The sequence below is a fragment of the Bufo gargarizans genome, chromosome 3 (assembly GCF_014858855.1).
Source record: "Bufo gargarizans isolate SCDJY-AF-19 chromosome 3, ASM1485885v1, whole genome shotgun sequence".
Lineage (NCBI taxonomy): Eukaryota > Metazoa > Chordata > Amphibia > Anura > Bufonidae > Bufo > Bufo gargarizans.
In genome coordinates this window covers 153,152,335-153,172,795 of record NC_058082.1, presented here as the reverse complement: position 1 = coordinate 153,172,795, position 20,461 = coordinate 153,152,335, and the positions used below count along the sequence as shown (strand labels likewise).

At 43.1% G+C, this 20,461-nt stretch overlaps 1 protein-coding gene across 1 annotated transcript; it reads right to left on the bottom strand.

Moving 5' to 3' along the window:
- Positions 1 to 899: 899 nt before the first annotated feature.
- KLF5 (Kruppel like factor 5) lies at positions 900 to 17,496 on the bottom strand. Its single transcript, XM_044287576.1, has 4 exons — positions 17,166 to 17,496; positions 14,423 to 15,281; positions 12,080 to 12,139; positions 900 to 2,582 (listed from the first exon to the last, which is right to left on the bottom strand). Exons 1-4 carry the CDS (start codon positions 17,349 to 17,351, stop codon positions 2,404 to 2,406), a joined length of 1,284 nt encoding a protein of 427 aa, XP_044143511.1. The 5' UTR covers positions 17,352 to 17,496; the 3' UTR covers positions 900 to 2,403.
- Between the last annotated feature and the right edge of the window lie 2,965 nt (positions 17,497 to 20,461).

Here is a 20,461-nt window from a genome sequence, read left to right as displayed (position 1 = left end):
GTCTATGCCTCCAAATAATCCTGTTCTCAGACCTCTACAGGCAGTTCTTTCCTCCTAATGGCTTGGTTTTTGCACTGCTATGCTTTGTCAGCTGCGAGACCTTATGTAGACAGGGTGGGGGGGGGGGGGGGGGTCTTTCCAAACAACTGAACTCTCCAAGCAAAGTGTGTGCTTACTCACCTAAGTACACGTGTATATACACCAGGATGGCACCACGTACTTAGGTGAGTCTTGCTATTTTTTGGCCAATATTTTAGTGGGATATGACCCTATATACTCTCCATTGCCAATATCCTTGATTTGATTTATGTTCATGATTCCTGTAGACAAAAGTTTCACAGGATTTATGTATTTGTACTATACTATCAAAATTTTTTGCACATGATATATTTATTTATGTATGCAATATTTTTTGGTGTGTGTGTGTGTGTATTGCCGGGATAGTGTCTTACCCCCTTTTTTTTTATAGTATATCTTATTTTATTTAATTTATCAATAATATGGGTACTGTGTGAACTCCACTTTTTCCTTAGTTGTGCCTCATTTGCGGGAGCTTGTACCGGGTTACTGATTTAAGTTGGCCCTTTCTTTAGCCTACAATATACGTTGGCACACCTAGTTTTGGCAACAGGGTCACTTACTTGTATTTATTTAAACCACGTATAGGTTAACACATTTAAAATATATATCATGGACTAAGGGGTCAGCAACCTCCGGCACGCCAGGTGTTGTGAAACTACATCTCCAATTATGCACTCTTGCTTGGCTGTTCTCTGAACTCATACAGAAGTGAAAGGAGCATGCTGGGAGTTGTAGTTTCCCAACAGTTAGCGTGCTGGAAGTTTCTGATCCCTGTCATAGACGTTGCAGTCATATTAAATAAGTACAAAACTTAATGGTACATTTTAGGCACTTCAGTTTATTATTGACAATGCATATGAGGAACATTTTTCATTTTTTCTGGAAACAGTCATTTGTCCCTTTTTTTTTATAACTGCAAATATAAAAATACAAGGCAATAAAGCAACAAAAATGTGCACATCTTTTGTATAAACAATCAAAGTGTTGTACAAAATTATTTACATTTGTAATGTATTTACAGGTTGTCAAAGTACAATTAAAAGACTACAATAATGTTAATTTATTCAAAGTAGCTAAAATACAGTAGCAATTTTACAATAAAAAAAAACAACATGAACCAAAAAAAATAAATAGACAAGAAAATACAGCATTTTTTTATAGTGAAACCCTTTCCGTTTAATGTTATTTTCTTTTTATTCTTGAACATTTATCTGTCAACGCAAGAATTTCTGCTGCATGAAACCTTCATCCAATCTATTTTAGTAATACAATTATTAAAGATACTGCAAATATAGGTAAGTAAACTGCATAGTAATTTCTAAAAAATTACCGTGTCCATTAACATAAATGCTGCAAAAGAAAAATTACCACCTAACGAATGCTGAATATTTTTTTTTTTGCTTTAGTGTTTTGGCTTTTTAAAATATACGTATGTTTGTAAGTTAGGAAATCCCCTACAAAATGACAGAACAAGTGCAAAAATGTCTTGTTAAAAAACTAAATAAAAAACTAAAAAAGAACCAAACACCTGTTGCCACCTTACAAAACATATCAATATTATAACACCAACTGTTTGACAAAAGTGAAAAAAAAAAACGCTATTAAACAGGATGAGACAGACACTGGTATATATAAAAAAAACAAAAAACATTTTTAATATATATATATATGTATAAATAAAATTAGTTTCAAGACATCAGTGCAGGATTCTTAAGGCTACATTCTGAAATATTTGGGGAATTAGCTTTCAAATTAAAAATTCAATGGACAAGGAAGGGCTATACCCATACATTACGGAAACAGATGACACTGTACATTAGGGAAAAAAATAAAAAATAACACAAACGAAACCTGCAGTTGCATGCTCAAGTATTAGTTTTTGCTTTCTCATTTTATATATTATGGCTTGTCCTTTGCGTGCAGTCATCTGTGACCTCATTTCATTTACTAAACACTGTAACAGTAAAGACAGTGCTTTGGTCAAAACATTGCTAAACAGCCTTACAGCATTGCATGTTGAGATGAAACCTGCCAATTACTGTAGACTTGAGGAGGGGGATTAGAAGAAAAAAATATCAAAATTCAAGGGACAATAATGCTGTAGCTTAATACAAGACACGCATAATGTTTTTGTTCCAGTCTTTTTCCCTCCCCCTTAACAGACCAGTCCACATCAGAACAGAGATGAGAGTTTGATATGTGGTGACCACCTGACTAGGGAGTGACCACTGTTTGAAATTTATTACGGAGATGAGGCAGTAAGGGGGGGGGGGGGGGGGGCGGACTTTGCATAGTAAAGAATAGCCTCTGGCAGAATCCAGATTAATTCTGATGTCTTTTCATATGAAGAGCCAAGTGGTCAGAGCGGGAAAAGCTGCGGTTGCAAACTGCACATTGAAAAGGTTTGGCTCCTGTGTGTTTTCTGTAGTGACGTGTCAGTTCATCTGAGCGAGCGAATCTCCAGTCGCAACCTTCCCATGTGCATTTGTATGGCTTCTCTCCTGAAAAATACAACCATGAAAACATCTTTAAAATTTTTGATTTTATAAGGAACCGCTGGTAAAATGACATCTTAGAAAACATTTTAATGGCAGAAATAGTGGTCCGAGCAGAAGCTGGTTATATAGCTTTTGTAGGGAAATGTTTATCTTGTAGACCGTTGGCTCCCAAAATTTGTCATTAGGGAAAAAGGTTTTCCAGTCCTGAGGACTTTCTGCTTATATGGTTTAGTCGTCTTATAACACACACGTCACACAGTAACTCCTATACAAAAACGCACTACAATGCGCACTGTACTTATGTCAAGACTACATCCTGACTGCTTACTTAGTAACAACCAAAAGGTCTAAAATGTGTATGACTGCCTGTAAAATGATCATTCGCTATACGATTGTTTAGTCAACTATCACCCTACTACTTTCTAATGCGTATGGCCACCTCAAACCATCCAGCCCTGCACGGATGACACCCATGTGGATGGAAATGCTCTGCTTTGAGGTGGGTGCTCTGTGGCAGCTGAAGCCTGTGTCACTCTTGAATGGTATTGCACAGTAGACCAAGATACTGACTCACGTGGCTGTCATGTGAATGACAATATACAAAAGTCCCTCTGCATTTAGAATATCTTACTGGCAGTTTTCACAAACCTATTTGTGTTCACGGTACTGCACTTTAATTATAGATGTAATAACCACAATGTTCACACAAAAATAGTAGTCCCATCAGTCAGGACAATGTACTTAGCTGCTATTCCAACTGCCTCTAAAGGTCTTCCCTATTAAGTCATTGCTGAGCTATTTCTCTGCTGCTGTACAAGTCCATCACCATACAGCAAACAGCTACTGCTTGGTACCTAGCCTGGAAACTGACCTCTCTTCCATTTTGAATACAGACACTCACAAGACACAAAAAAAACTAATTTCAGGCAATGATGAATAGTCAGGATAAATACATCTTTAGGGCGCTTTATATTACAATGTATCACAAAATGTAACATTATGAATATGTGGCCATATACTAAGATTCCACTGATAATACCCTCTTATTTTCTGAATAGATCATTTATTGGGTTGGTACTTTGATCTAGCAGAAGTCTATATAGGCAATTATATCTCTTAACACCAGGTCATCTGTCATGCACGTTCTGCACACTATATTTTATCTGTGTTTTCTAGGGACACTTCTGAAAGCCATAATGTTTGATTACCAAACAATTAGATCCTGCTACTTTATTAACATTGTGTTCCGACTACACTGCCATTACCTGAACACGTGTCCACGTTATTTGAAAAGAGTAATGATTTCATCTAGAGCGCCTGTAAAATCCTGTCTATGTAATTTAATAGGTTCACAATTTCTAGCGAAGATTGACAATGAGAATGTCACTCATATCCAAGCATTGCAAAGCAGGTTTATAGGTGGAAAAGTAAAGAGTCAGGCCTGGCTGGGTCATAGCAAACAAGATAAGAAGGTATGTTTTTTACTAGATCATTTAGAGAAAAATGTGATGTCAGAAGTTCTTACAACAGGATTGATAACATCACAAAATGTCCCAATATAGTGCATATCTTATCTACTCTACCTTAGAATGTAGCCGGGTAATAGAACACAAGGCACTGATCAGGTGTATACATCGTAATCCCACTAAATATTATAATCCAGGCTCGGCTGAACGTAGGGAGAGGGAAGAAAGCCGCTGCCAAACCTTTCCAGCGGCAGCTTATCTCCCAGGAGAACCAAAGAATCGGGCAAAAACATAAATTTGGCCAGATCCTTCTCTTTCCTGACATCTTTCAGGTTAGAGTCAACTGCTCTGTATACAAATTAAACTAGCAGCTAAACCAGCTGTCCATGGCGGGTTTTGCCGTCAATACACCTATGTGCATCAGGGCCTTAAGTTGACATCTGCATCAGGCTCAATTCAGCAGCATGTAGAAATATTTTGTCTGGTAAAATGAAGGACTCCCTAACGGAAACATGACACTTCCCATTATAGTCAACAGAGTCCATCTGGCGCCATTAGGTTCAGTTGTGAGCCTGATCTGGCAATTCCAGTATCTCCGTGTTCTGCCGCTATGATGAAGTAGAACAGGAAAAATCAATAGCACTGGTGTGAAAGAAGCCGTAATCCCTCACCGCTAAAAGACAGTTGCAGAGACTGTCCCATTGAAATGATGGAATGTGAAATAAGGTATAATACTGTGCGCTGTATTATGGGCCCAAGTGCAGCATAACTAAGGGCTGACAAAGAGGCCCAAGAATCCTTTCTTAACATTTGAGCTCTTGATGCATTGGGATGATCAACATCAACAGAAAAATAATCTGATGAGCATACACAAATTAAATCCAGTCACTGCAGACCAAGTCAACAACATGTCACGTAGATGCCCCAATTTACCATTGAATAACGATGAGACTTCTACAACTGGGCATGATGACAGTACCTGGATGACTCATCTGTATTATTTAACCTGTAAATCCAATTAAATCTAGTGACAAGTCATCTTTAAGAAAAAATAAGAAGAAAATCTACAAAGAAAACAAACAGGATGAGCTGTTAGATTTGATTACCGAGCGCTAATCCTTAATTCACACAATGTTCAGCGGAGATTTGATTTCATTCCAACAAATTCTAAAGCTTCACCCCCCCTCCCCTGAAATGTATTGAGTGTGAAATCAAAAATACTATTCTTCAAAGAGTAATGTGTTTAAGTTCAGTTGCTGGAACATGACGACTGGATCAAAACAGCTATTTTACTGTGCAGCGAAATGCAGTTACTCCTCCACTTCAGAGAACTTCTATGGCATTTGTTAAAATGTCAGCACTGTTCAAGTAAAACATCATGGAGGAAACTGGTACCAACCTACGGCCAAATAGCACTCTAGTTGTTTCTTTCCAAGCCAGGAATATCATGCATAGCTCTGTAAGAAAACAGACCTATACTTTGTCTCCTTTTTCAGCACTGCAGCAGGCACACAACTGCTAAACTAATAGCTAGCACTGCAGTATGGGACGTCTCCAGCTCATATAAAAAAGGATTTCACAAAATTTTCCTAAAGTCAAGAAACAAGAGAACATTACACTAAAAGTGCATTTATTTTTAGTAGTTACAAAAGGAACCGTCTCTGCCAGGCCCCCAGCAAAAGAAAAGTAGGAAGTAACAACCTGACTATGCAGAAGTACAGTGCGATATGAACTATTGTTGCCACCAAAGCACCATTAATATGGGGTCCTTCAGGATTTGCCTCCATCACTTGAAAACTCATCCTGTCTAGCTTTCATGGATCTTACCAAAGGAATCCATGGCACTAGTGTCAGCAAAGTTCAAATTCCACAGTGATGTAATAGCTCTACACACGTGAACAGTGTAGCTAGATCCTAAGCAGTATGACATCATAAAAATGTTGAACGAGCCCGCCATTTTAGGCCATCTAATGTGTATGATGGACTCCCCCGAAACATCTGACATTGGATTTCAACATATCTGACATTGAACTATTCCCATTTCTCTGTTCAGAACATAAGCATGCCCTGCTGAGCCAAGCATGCACATGTGCATACGGAAGAGATTGCTGTAAGATGAGCAAACACTGGCCCAACAGCTATCTAAAATGTATGGCTGACTTGAGACCCAGAAGTTTAAAGCTTAGCCTTAGGATTTTTATGGGCCAAGTGTGGTGTATTTTCATTTGTCCAATCAACTATGGTGACTTATAGAGTAAGGGACAGAAACTCTCCATTATGATTTAATCAAGGCATTCAAAAATTCTTAAAATCAATTAAAATGGGTAGGCTTAGGATTCTCATACCAAACACGTTCTAAAAGGAGCAGGCTACTCTATACTACTATGTCTTCTTATTACTCCATGAAGTAAAACTAGTCGCCTATCAAAGTTTTGGTAATACATTTCCAAACTCTTCTCCCCGCAAGACGGATTGACAGACAAACCAAGATGATTATCTTGAAGCAAAACTTGACTGTTTCTAATGATATGCCAAAGAAAATGCCACTGATTGTTCTTTGCTATATCTTATACCACCATGTTACACAGCAGAAATAAGTCCAATCCTAACACTGAATCAATAAAACATAATAAACTGCTGCTAATTGTAAATGCAACTTGAGACTGCACAAGTATCACCTGAGACACAACATGGATACCTCTAATCTCCAACGGTACGTCACGCGTATTAGAGAAGTTAAATTACTTTAGAGCATTCACCAATCACATAAAACCCCTTTGTTTCCAACAAAATGTAGCAATTAAAACATATTTGTATAAAGTAGCCTAACCTACAACCACTTATCACATTCATCAAGTCTATTACCATTAGACATCCTATGGCTCCCCTCTTAAGAGTAGATAGGGAAACAATAGTCACACTAGACCCAACCCAAACTATAGATCACCTACTCTCTCAAAAGAGATCAGATTTATTGATTAACAACCAACCACAAACTGTAGGTAATAATTTAAGGCTACTTTCACACTTGCGTTCGGGGCTCCGCTTGTGAGTTCCGTTTGAAGGCTCTCACAAGCGGCCCCGAACTGATCCGTCCAGCCCTAATGCATTCTGAGTGGATACGGATCCGCTCAGAATGCATCAGTATGGCTCCGTCTGTCCTCCGCTCCGCTCAGCAGGCGGACACCTGAACGCTGCTTGCAGCGTTCGGGTGTCCGCCTGGCCGTGCGGAGGCAAACGGATCCGTCCAGACCTACAATGTAAGTCAATGGGGACGGATCCGTTTGAAGTTGACACAGTATGGCTCAATTTTCAAACGGATCCGTCCCCCATTGACTTTCAATGTAAAGTCAAAACGGATCCGTTTGCACTATCATGAACAAAAAAAAAATAAAAATTTTTTTTTTTTTTTTTTTTTGTTCATGGTAATGCAAACGGATCCGTTCTGAACGGAGCCACCGTCTGCATTAATATGAGCGGATCCGTTCAGAACGGATCCGATCGAACGCTAGTGTGAAAGTAGCCTAAGTACTTCCACCACTGCTTCCAGTAGTGCTGCCTCCACCATATCCCCCCCCCGGTCCTGCCACTAGATTTTGTTTGGCCATGTGACTGCAATTAATTGGCTGCAACATGGCACGTCACTGCTGCAGCGAAGATGAGGTCACATTTGCAGCAGCATGGAAGCAGCAGGGGGTGAAATAGATAAGTACACGCTCTTTTATCATTTTAATCACAACTGCTGTCTTGGGGGGGGGGGGGGGGGGGGTGGTTCATTTAAAAATAAGCCAGACCACCCTTTTAAGGTTGTGCCTTTATTATGACCTAGTGTACAGGCTTTTCTGTGTAGGTTAGAAAATGTCCTAATGCAACGTATAGATCTAATAACAAAGAGGATAAGCAATATTTCATCCATCTCATTCATCAGAAAGTGCACAATCTTATGTACAGAAACTGCCTATAATTATGTATTTTTATGCTGCTATGTTGTAAACTTATTTTGCAACGCACAAAATGTTCCCTGAGAAGCTAGCTTCTGCCAAGTAACTGCCCAGCTTAGTCTTCAGTTAAAACCAAAGACTCCAGAGAAGACGGAATCTCCCAGCAAACGAGAGTATTAGAGCTTGTCTGTGTTTGTTCTGAAACAAAATCTATTAGGAGCTATTCAGAGCGGCTGAAAAGACCAGCAAGGTTGAATAAATAATAAGAAAAGACGGAGGGGTTTTTGATACAAAAGAAATTCTGAAAGTGTTTTGACTCCTTCCACCAGACAAACTTTGCTCTGGGCTTTTTATTTTATTTAAAATGACAGATTGTAAAGGGAGGCTATCATTCACAGGTGATTTAAAGCCATTGTCATGAAACGAAGATTAGGAGGAAAATGCAGTTTGAATAGTCGGCGATTACTATGGAACAAGTTTGGCCAGATAAACAGGACTGCAAAATACCCCAAGGCCATCTAAGGCATATTAAACAAAGCTTTCTTAAGTTGCATCGCATGGTACTATCTTATTAATTTAGGATTTGCTTTGAAGGCAACTTAGTTTAATAATAGTGTTTTAAAGATTAAAAAGATAAAAAAAAGGGGTTCTTGTCATAAAAAATAAATAAATAAATTGAAAAGTAAAGAGACATTGTCAGGTAATGAGTGCTCGTCGCCTGAGAATGGGGTGGCTGCCCTTGTAAAGTATGGAAAAACAAACAAGGGGGAATTAGCTCTTAGGACCGTTGTGTCCTCCATTCAGACACTGCTAGATTAATGAAACCTAAACTTGTTAAAGTTAATTAGAGGAGATGTTAGGAAGTGTACAAGTTTCCTAAATAATTCAGTGTTAGCAGTGCATATCCATTACTTTTTTCACAGTTTAGCTTGACACTAAAAGAAAGGTTATGCTCAGATGCTTGAGTCAACCACACAATAGAAAATTTATTACAAATAAAGAACTATTAGAAAAAAAAAAAGAAAAAAAAAAGCACACACAATAGTACGCCCTGACATTTCTGCACTGAGAAGCTTGAAAAGAGACTCCATCAAGCAAATAAGTTCTTGCCAGAAATGTGGAAAGACAGAAGAATGGGTCTTGGCTAATCCCATAAATTAGCCATGATCTCTGCTGAGCCAAGGTTAGAAGATAAAGCAATGACTCAATATCTGTGTGGGACACTGTATAGCAATATGTTTAAGCTGGGATTATGAAAACACATATTGCTTAGAACAGTTTTGTTTAGCATGGTAACAGTCTGCCAAACAGACCTTTGTTCTACTTCTTTTATTTTTTTACAGTGGCTGTTAGAGATAACTGCTTCAATTATCAAAGCTAGGATTTCCATAGAAACCTCCAGCTTTCAGATACCTTCTTTACCCACAAACAATCAATGAAAAAGAAACAGCTAAAAACAAAAGTCTGTGTCCATAGCAAATTATTTTTTATCTAAGTGGATTAATCCTTACAATAAGTGAGTGAAAAAGACGTTAACTTTGAGGGTTGAAAGTTTTACCAGCTAAAGACCAAGGCAGATGACCCTTCCAAACGTGCTCAGAGATGGTAAGCGTCCGCATGCTTCCAATAGGTCTACGAGAGCAGCTATTAACTATAGTAACTAAATATATTTTATATGGGATGATCACCCAAAACTCAGCCCAAGTTCCAAGGCAAAGTGCTCAAAACCTTGAGAAAACACCAGATGAGAGTTTGAAGAGAGAATCTAGGAACCCAACTGTTTTGTATTCCTACTTTTCACTGACTTAACGGGTAAATCTTCACGAAAAGCTGAGACAACATTTAGGCCCCTTTCACAAGAGTGAGTTTTTCCACGCGGGTGCAATGCGTGACGTGAACGCATAGCACCCGCACTGAATCCTGACCCATTCATTTCAACGTGCCTGTGTACATGAGCGTTGTTGTTTTACGCATCAGTTCCGCGTTGCGTGAAGAACGCAGCATGTTCTATATAAAAACGCAACGCATTGCACCTGCACGGAAAAACTGAACGCAATTGCAGAAAAAAAACTGACTGTTCTTGCTTGCAAAGTGGTGCGAGTTTTCCTGAACACACCCTGAACGTATCTGGAGCCAATCATGCTCATGTGAAAGGGGCCTTACCCACTGATCCAGTCACTGTCCAGTAAATACTAGAGGCTCCAGTGTGGGATATTTCCTCAAGGTAACTAATCAGGAGATACAGGAAAGTCTACAAATTCCTGTGTAGGGTTACCAAAGCTACATTGGTTGTACACACCGCTCTCAGATTTGACTGATTATCTGTCCTGTGTCAGGATGAGTGCATGTTAAAAGGGGTTGTATAGAATTACAAAAATATGTCTGTTTTCTAACAAAAACAGCACGACACATGTACAGGTTGTAGGCTGTTATGTGGCTCAACCACAACTGAGCTGAGCTGTAAATATTAGCCTCAATCCATGGACAGTTGCAGCACTATTTTCTTCTTTATTTATCTTATTATTTAAATGTCCAGATATAAAGAATATCCCCCTTTATACTAGAAAGGCCTCTTGCACGCGAACGTTGTGCATCCGTTCCGTGCATTGGGGACCGCAAATGCACAGGCAATGTCCGTGCGGCGGCCGGGACGGAGTGAGATCCATTCAACTTGAATAGGTCCATGATTCGTCCGCACCGCAAAACAAATAAAAATAAATATATAGAACAAGTTCTATTTTTTGAGGTGCGGAGATACGGACAGAAACACCACGGAAGCACTCCGTAGTGCTTCCGATCCGTGCTCCGTTCCGCATCTCCGTGATTGCAGACCCATTCAAGTGAATGGGTCAGCATCCGTGATGCGGAGTGCACACGGGCCGGTGCCTGTGTATCGCGGACCTGCCGTATGGGGCCGCAATACAGCCACACAACGTTTTGTGTGCAAGAGGCCTAAGTGTCATAGAAAGCAGAGATGGAGGAAATTTTTGTCTTAATAGTCGCCTTACTGCAACTCTGCAATCTCCATCTATGTCTACTGGTTTTCACCATCATATATTAACATACAGTAGTCACTGATCTCAAATACTGCAGCCTTAATGGGGGGGGGGGTCTGTTTTTGTCTCTGCTCACCTATATGGCTGAAATGCATGGATACCTGGACAGTAGCTAGCCTATGTATAAACAATGCTCCCCTCAGGTCCTGCAGCCATAGTTCCTGAGCTCAGCATTTGGGACTGAAATTTTATGCTTTCAGAACATTAACTGTGTCCTGTAGTCTAAATTCTAGTTCTGAAAAACCCAAAGGATAAAAAAAAGTCAGACAACATTGCTTAATGGGTGAAAGCATACAGTATTTTAAAAGGTTGTCTGAAATTAGGAAGAAAAAAAAAACAAAAAAAAACACACATGCACCTGCCCAAAACAGCGGCACTCACTCAAGGGCTGTGCCTAGTATTGCTGCAAACCCCCTTCCGTTGACTGGCACGGCACTGCAATACTAGACTCAGCCCATGGAACAAGAGTGGTGCTGCTTCTAATCTCTGACAACCCCTCAAAGGGTTTGACCCATGTCATTTCCACGGAATCTGCTGAGTGGGACGGCGCAGCGCTGTTTCCTTAGCTCCCATTGCTGTGAATGGCAGTTACGGAAACAGTGCAGCAGAACAGGCTCCGCTGCTTTGGTAGCTCCTGAGCTGCAGGAACAGCATAGCTTATTGTGCTACGCTGTATGCATTACTCCTATTCACTGCAATGTGAGCCATAGAAACAGCGCAGCACCAGCCCATTCCGCACGGGGGTGGCCCTTAGTGGGAGATGGGACAACCCCTTTCGGCTCATCAGTAATTCATTTCAGGGAATATTTTAATGAGGAATTTGCCTATAAAATGGCTTCTTGGAGTAAGATGCGTTCATTTCATACACTGAAAAGAAGAATTACCAGACTGCTGCATCGGACAAAGCACCTGACAAAAAAATGTGCCATGATGGAGGGGCTTCACGTGAAAAACATACTAAATACACAAACTTAAAAAGAGAGGTTTCTATGAATAATATTTACTCAGCCATTAAAACGAGCAATGTAGGCACATACCAGTATGTGTTCTCAGGTGAGCTTTTAAATGGGATGACTTTGTATAGACCTTTGTGCAACCTGGAAAAGAAAAGAAAAGCAGCCGGTTAATACAATGAGCGGTAAATTGTACCACAATACGTGAGAAAAAAAATAAAAATATAAAATTAGATCCAGAAAGTAGATTTCACTTTAGAGCTCAGGACAGGATATAGAAATGTATCACACACTGAAGGAAACATTCCTGTACTGCCGCAAATAGAGAAGAAGAAAAGCTTCATTGCTGTTACAACAGATGTACTTTGTCAGCTCTGGTGTTGCGCTGACTTATTTATCGCAGATATTCCTAGCCGCACATATTCATCTGCATTCTAAAAATACCTGGGAAGATTCCAGATTCAGAAAGTGCTGCAAAGTTTATCGTTACTTATCCATTGCCAACATGAAAGACTGAACTGCTTCGAGAAAACACTGCATTCCCTCACTGACCATCGTTATTCTATTATTCCTACTGAAAACGCAATGTCCAAGCCTAATTTCCTGGTCACATCACACAGAACTACGCGAAAACCACCAGTTTTCGCCATTTGGCAGTAAAACGTATTCCCAGCGCATTATGGGCAACAAACAATATAAACAGGGGCGGCATTTATAAACTGGACACATTTGTGATCTTCATTAAACTAGAAGCATGGGCGCGAGGTATTTTTTACGTGGCAATGGCGGCTGTATCTCTGAGTCTGACCACTAGGAGGAACCAGATTTATAGGGGCTGTTGAGGCTTTTTCGCCAGAAACTGTGCCACTCTTGTTCATTGGCTAATAACGCAACTAAAAAACATAAAATATATCCATTTTTAATATAGTGCCAAGGGTTTAACTGCGTGCTGCATTCTCCGTGCACAGACTCTTTTAGAATGGGCCTTGCATTGTATTCCAGCTCATGACAAGCCAGACCATTCCAGTACCATACACAAAGTCATGGAAGACCCTTTAAAGACACATTTCTAGTTATTTTCTGGCTAGCATTGTATATTTTCCCAGATAATCAGTAGTCAGACTTCAATCCAACCATAGCAGTAATAAGAGCCCAACACCAACTCATTTCTGAAGGCTATAAATCACCTTACCGGCTTTACACCGAAACACCAAAAGCAAAACATGTCAAGTTTCCATAAAACAATGCAGATTATGCATGCAGGTCTCCACCATGACCAAACTGAAAGACTCCCGAGACGGCAAAACCCCCCTGAGTCATTGTTTTAGGAAAGCCATCTACTAACCAGCCAGATCTTATCCGCCGGCTTCCCCTACAACAGATTCCTTTCATTTTTATGTTTTTAAAGCTTTCTATGAACATTTATAGATTTCTAACATTTGAGAAGTTAAAATCTGCAGATAAACCTCTTGCAAACCACAGCATAGTATTCACATTAGTATCAATAGCAAACAACAGACTCATACGTTGAAAAAACAAACAGCATAAGGGTCCATTCACACGTTTGTATGTGTATTGCGGATCCGCAAAACACGGACACCGGCAACGTGCGTTATGCATTTTGCGGACCGCACATCTTCGGCACCCTCATAGAAAATGGCTTTTCTTGTCCACAATTGCAGACAAGAATAGGACATGTTCTATTTTTTTTGCGGATCCGCAAATGCGGACAGCACATTCTGACTCCTATTGAAAATGAATGGGTCCGCACCTGTTCCGCAAAATTGCGGAACGGATGCGGACATGTGAATGGACCCTAAGGGTAGGTTCACAGCTGCGTTCTGGATTCCGTGATAACGGAAAATAACGGAATCCCTAAGACGGAAGCGTTATGCTGCCCATAGACTTGTATTATGACGGAATGCAAAACGGAATTCCGTCTTAATAGAAGTCTATGGGAATCATAACGGATCTGTCCCATTTCCGTTATGCAGATGACTTTGTTTTCCGTCTTGCATAACGGGAACCAGACGGATCCGTTACGATTCCCATAGACTTCTATAAAAGATGGATCAAAACGGAATGCCTCTTAAAGGCTTCCGTTTGACTTCCGTCTTATGGATTCCGTTATAACGGAAAGCCATAACATAATCCAGAACGCAGATGTGAACCCACCCAAACAAATATTAACCCTTTAAGATTGGATTCGCACAGGACAGTTTTAGTGCAGTTTGTGCATTAAACCTTGCGCTGTGTGAACCTGGGCTAGCTATGGTTATGGTCTGTATCCCTGTGGGCTATCCAAAGTCCTCTAAGCGCTAGCAATTTGTCTACGATTAGTAAATTCTTGTACATTGGCAGTGAGGTGGCCTCATTTCTCTTCCATGTTTTACACTCTTGCCTCCAAAGCTACCAGCGATGTCTTACCAGGATAATCACAATAGTGGATTCTTCTTTTCTCCAAGTCTGGGTTGTTCCTGCGGTTGTAGCGGACTGACTGAACAGGGGCAGACGCCATCTGGACCGTTGCAGGTAAGCTGGTGTTGTGAATGCCCATCTTGGAGGCAATGGTGGCTGCATAGGAGGGTGGGGGGTTTAAACTATGAAGGAGTTCTGCTTGTCGATCTGGGCTGCCAGGCTCTGAGCTGGGGGGTGATGGAGGAAAGTAAGTGGCCTCCTGCTGTGTCACGAACTGACCGTGTATGTTATATGAACACTGGGGAATGCCCTGAAACTGCTTCATTGTGGTCTGTGACACGGGGGAGGAGAGGGTGTTGAATCCCGATAATTCTGTAGACAATGAAGCATTGCTAATAGGGTCCATTACCGAGGACTGGCTCGTGGAGTTCAAGTCCATATCTGATGAACTTAAGAGCTGATATAACTGGCCGTGCTGGGGGTTGACGGGAATCTGAATTTCTGGAGAAGGCATCTCCTGTTTGATGTAAATGTTATTAAGATCTGCGTTCTGGTGAGAACTGAAGATGCTGGTGAACTCTGGAAGTGGCTGCGTGGCTGAAGCATCAGTCTGCTGGGTGAACACTGTAACAGGCTCTGTCTTAATGTGGGTGACTGTAGGCCTCTGAGACTTGTAGAGGTTTGTTCGCAGGTGAGTGATGTCTGGGAGGAAGACGTTCATGTTGATACTGTAAGGCAGTCCATCAGCGTCATTACTGAAGAACTGGTCGATCCCCGAGGCGCTATCTCGTCTGTACTTCTTTTGATCTTGCATGATGCTTGCCATGGTTGGACTGGGTACGAGATACTTTTCCATTTCACATCTGGTCTGTATAGGAAGAAGAAATTAATACGTTAAATGAATATCGCGTCCCACAAGTACAGCAGCAGATCGTCCATGCCTTACATATGGTGTAATCTGAAGAAGCAGTTTCTGGGCTCTCACGTATAATCCTGGCCGCGATCTATATCAAGCAGATCTTCCAATCACAAGTGTTGCCCTGTGGGCGGCTGCGGGCTGATCTTCCCAGCACAGTCACCAGTCAAACATTTATCAAGTACTCTTCAGTAGACAAATGCTACATTCCCCCTCGCAATGTAAAATCTCTAGTCATTCCTAATCCCCTTAGCATTCCCCAATATGAATCAGCTGACAAATGGAATAATTCACACAAAATGAGCTCCGGCGATCGCCACTCCACGTCCCACCTAATACCGTACAATGGGCAGGCACACAGGAAAATACCTGTCCATGTCACCTACACAAGGCTGACTTATAGGAATATTAACCATTAGGTGCCCTCCCCCCCAAGAGTGATCAAGAATATTACAGTCCACCTAACCAGGCAAGGATGACATGCCGCAGTCAGCACAGGGTTAATTGTCACAAGCCAAAACTGTCCAAAGTCATACAATCTAGGACCACTTTACAAGCACGGCCATGTCATAATCTGCTAAATAGAGCCCCTGAAGAGCAGGCCGGCCAGTTTGTGGTTAGTCCAGGCTGATTTTAGCTCGCCCAGCTGTTGATCTGTCCCAGTGTGTGTTGTATTTCTGATGTGTGTGGGGGCGAGTGGCAGCCACTTGTTCCCATGTTACTATGCAAAGAGCGAGCAGCCGGGGAGCAAGTGCCCAAACTGTGCCAGTCACCCCTGACCAGAGCCCAGTGCTCCTCACAGCCTGGAGAGTCAGCTCACGTAGAATATGGACACTATACATAAATGATATAGCAAGTGCCAACTTGCTAGGTAAGCGCCACCGCCCCCTAGTGCACCTGATGCCACACTGCACTTGTCAAGATGCAGCTCCCAGAGAGCACAGGTAGAGCAGACAGGCAGGCACCACAGGTAGTATACAGGACAATGTCCGGGAGGTGGCACAGGCAGGGAGGTAGTAAGGGAGGTGGCACAGGCAGAAAGGCAATACAGGTAGGTAGTAAGGGAGGTGGCACAGGTAAAACTCGAAAAATTAGAATATCGTGCAAAAGTCCATTTATTTCAGTAATGCAAATTAAAAGGAATTGCATTAGTGCAGCTTAAAATTTGAGTTTTGTGAAAAGGTTCAATATTCTAGGCTCAGAGTGTCACACTCTAGTCAGCTAATTAATCCATATCCCCTGAGCAAAGGGTACCTGAGATTGTGACTTTGGGGTTTCATAAACTGTAAGCCATAATCATCCAGATTATAACAAATAAAGGCTTGAAATATCTCGCTTTGCATGTAATGAGTCTCTCATATATTAGTTTCACCTTTTAAGTTGCATTACTGAAATAAATTAACTTTTCACGATATTCTAATTTTTCGAGTTTCACCTTTAAGGGAGGTGGCACAGGCAGGGAAGTAATACAGGTAGGTAGTAAGGGCAGGTGGCACAGGTAGGCAAGTAATACAGGTAGGTAGTAAGGGCAGGTGGCACAGGCAGGGAGGCAATACAGGTAGTCTGGGAGGTAACACAGGCCCTACAGTGCAGTACAGGTAAGTAGTAAGGGTAGGTGGTACAAGAAGAGAGCACTACAGTACATTATAGGTAGGTAAACCGGGAGGTGGCACAGGCAAGAAGCACCACAGTGCAGTACAGGTGGGTAGCTGCGGGGGTAACAGGCACAGGTAGGTAGCTGCGCGGTGGCACTGGCAGGGAAGCACCTGTGAACTGTAAGTAGTCCGAGGTGGCATGCGCAGGGCAGCGGGGAAGCCGCACAGGTGCGTTACCTACCTGCACTATGTCGTCAGGCAGCAGTCTGGGGCTCTTCATCTCTTCTGCAAATGCCGCTCCCCCCGCAGCGGGGTCCCCTCTGTTAGGCAGCGGCCCCCCATTCCCAGTCACAGGCTTTAGCTGGGTGAAGACAGGTTCGTCCAGGCGGCCCAGCCTGGCGCTCATGGTCAGCACCGTGGTGGCCATAAAGTCGGCTGCAGACAAGTCCAGAGGAGCGGCGGGTGAGGAGCCCGGGCTGTGGAGAAGAGCGGAGCCACGCACGCTGTACACAGTGCAGGCGGGACACGGCCAGGAGATGCTACCTGTTACAGGGTGTGAACGCGGCTTTAATACGGGGCTGGACAGCGAGACTGCTCTGAGCTGTGCGGGGGCCAATGTGCTGTGCGGGGCGGGGCTGCAGTGCGCGGCCGGGGGCGGCCCAGACTCCGCCTCTTACCGCGCTGACAGGGGTTTGTGTGGCGGGGAGAAACTGTGGTATTATCTACACATCTGTACTGTAATGGACAGAGCGCCCAACTGCTGCTGCTCCGTGTACAGAGGTAGACTGCTGCTCTATGTACAGGGGTACACTGCTGCTCCATATACAGAGGTACACTGCTGCTGCTCCATATACAGAGGTACACAGTACTGCTGCTCCATGTACAGAGGTACACTGCTGCTCCATGTACAGAGTTACACAGTACTGCTGCTCCATGTACAGAGGTACACTGCTGCTCCATGTACAGAGTTACACAGTACTGCTGCTCCATGTACAGAGGTAGACTGCTGCTCCATGTACAGAGGTACACTGCTGCTCCATGTACAGAGTTACACAGTACTGCTGCTCCATATACAGAGGTACACTGCTGCTCCATATACAGAGGTAGACTGCTGCTGCATATACAGGGGTACACTGCTGCTGCTCCATATACAGAGGTACACTGCTGCTCCATGTACAGAGTTACACAGTACTGCTGCTCCATATACAGAGGTAGACTGCTGCTCCATGTACAGAGTTACACAGTACTGCTGCTCCATATACAGAGGTACACTGCTGCTCCATATACAGGGGTACACTGCTGCTCCATATACAGGGGTACACTGCTGCTGCTCCATATACAGAGGTACACAGTACTGCTGCTCCATATACAGAGGTACACTGCTGCTCCATATACAGGGGTACACAGTACTGCTGCTCCATATACAGGTGTACACTGCTGCTCCATGTACAGAGGTACACAGTACTGCTGCTCCATATACAGAGGTACACAGTACTGCTGCTCCATATACAGAGGTACACTGCTGCTCCATATACAGGGGTACACTGCTGCTGCTCCGTGTACAGAGGTAGACTGCTGCTCCATGTACAGAGTTACACAGTACTGCTGCTCCATATACAGAGGTGCACTGCTGCTCCATGTACAGAGGTAGACTGCTGCTCCATATACAGGGGTACACTGCTGCTCCATATACAGGGGTACACTGCTGCTGCTCCATATACAGAGGTGCACTGCTGCTCCATGTACAGAGGTAGACTGCTGCTCCATATACACTGCTGCTCCATATACAGGGTACACTGCTGCTGCTCCATATACAGAGGTACACAGTACTGCTGCTCCATATACAGAGGTACACTGCTGCTCCATATACAGGGGTACACAGTACTGCTGCTCAATATACAGGTGTACACTGCTGCTCCATGTACAGAGGTACACAGTACTGCTGCTCCATATACAGAGGTACACAGTACTGCTGCTCCATATACAGAGGTACACTGCTGCTCCATATACAGGGGTACACTGCTGCTGCTCCGTGTACAGAGGTAGACTGCTGCTCCATGTACAGAGTTACACAGTACTGCTGCTCCATATACAGAGGTGCACTGCTGCTCCATGTACAGAGGTAGACTGCTGCTCCATATACAGGGGTACACTGCTGCTCCATATACAGGGGTACACTGCTGCTGCTCCATATACAGAGGTGCACTGCTGCTCCATGTACAGAGGTAGACTGCTGCTCCATATACAGGGGTACACTGCTGCTCCATATACAGGGGTACACTGCTGCTGCTCCATATACAGAGGTACACAGTACTGCTGCTCCATATACAGAGGTACACTGCTGCTCCATATACAGGGGTACACAGTACTGCTGCTCAATATACAGGTGTACACTGCTGCTCCATGTACAGAGGTACACAGTACTGCTGCTCCATATACAGAGTTACACAGTACTGCTGCTCCATATACAGAGGTACACTGCTGCTCCATATACAGGGGTACACTGCTGCTGCTCCGTGTACAGAGGTAGACTGCTGCTCCATGTACAGAGTTACACAGTACTGCTGCTCCATATACAGAGGTGCACTGCTGCTCCATGTACAGAGGAGACTGCTTCTCTGTAAAGAGGTAGACTGCTGCTCCATATACAGGGGTACACTGCTGCTCCATTATACAGAGGTACACTGCTGCTCCATATACAGGGTACACTGCTGCTCCATATACAGGGGTACACTGCTGCTCCATATACAGAGGTACACTGCTGCTCCATATACAGGGGTACACTGCTGCTCCATATACAGAGGTACACTGCTGCTGCTGCATATACAGGGGTACACTGCTGCTGCTCCATATACAGGGGTACACTGCTGCTGCTGCATATACAGGGGTACACTGCTGCTGCTCCATATACAGAGGTACACTGCTGCTGCTCTGTGTACAGAGGTAGACTGCTGCTCCATGTACAGAGTTACACAGTACTGCTGCTCCATATACAGAGGTACACTGCTGCTCCATGTACAGAGGTAGACTGCTGCTCCATGTACAGAGGTACACTGCTGCTCCATATACAGGGGTACACTGCTGCTCCATATACAGAGGTACACTGTTGCTCCATATACAGGGGTACACTGCTGCTCCATATACAGAGGTACACTGCTGCTCCATATACAGAGGTACACTGCTGCTCCATGTACAGAGGTACACTGCTGCTCCATATACAGGGGTACACTGCTGCTCCATATACAGAGGTACACTGCTGCTCCATATACAGGGGTACACTGCTGCTCCATATACAGGGGTACACTGCTGCTCCATATACAGAGGTACACTGCTGCTCCATATACAGAGGTACACTGCTGCTCCATATACAGGGGTACACTGCTGCTCCATATACAGAGGTACACTGCTGCTCCATATACAGGGGTACACTGCTGCTCCATATACAGGGGTACATTGCTGCTCCATATACAGAGGTACACTGCTGCTCCATATACAGAGGTACACTGCTGCTCCATATACAGAGGTACACTGCTGCTC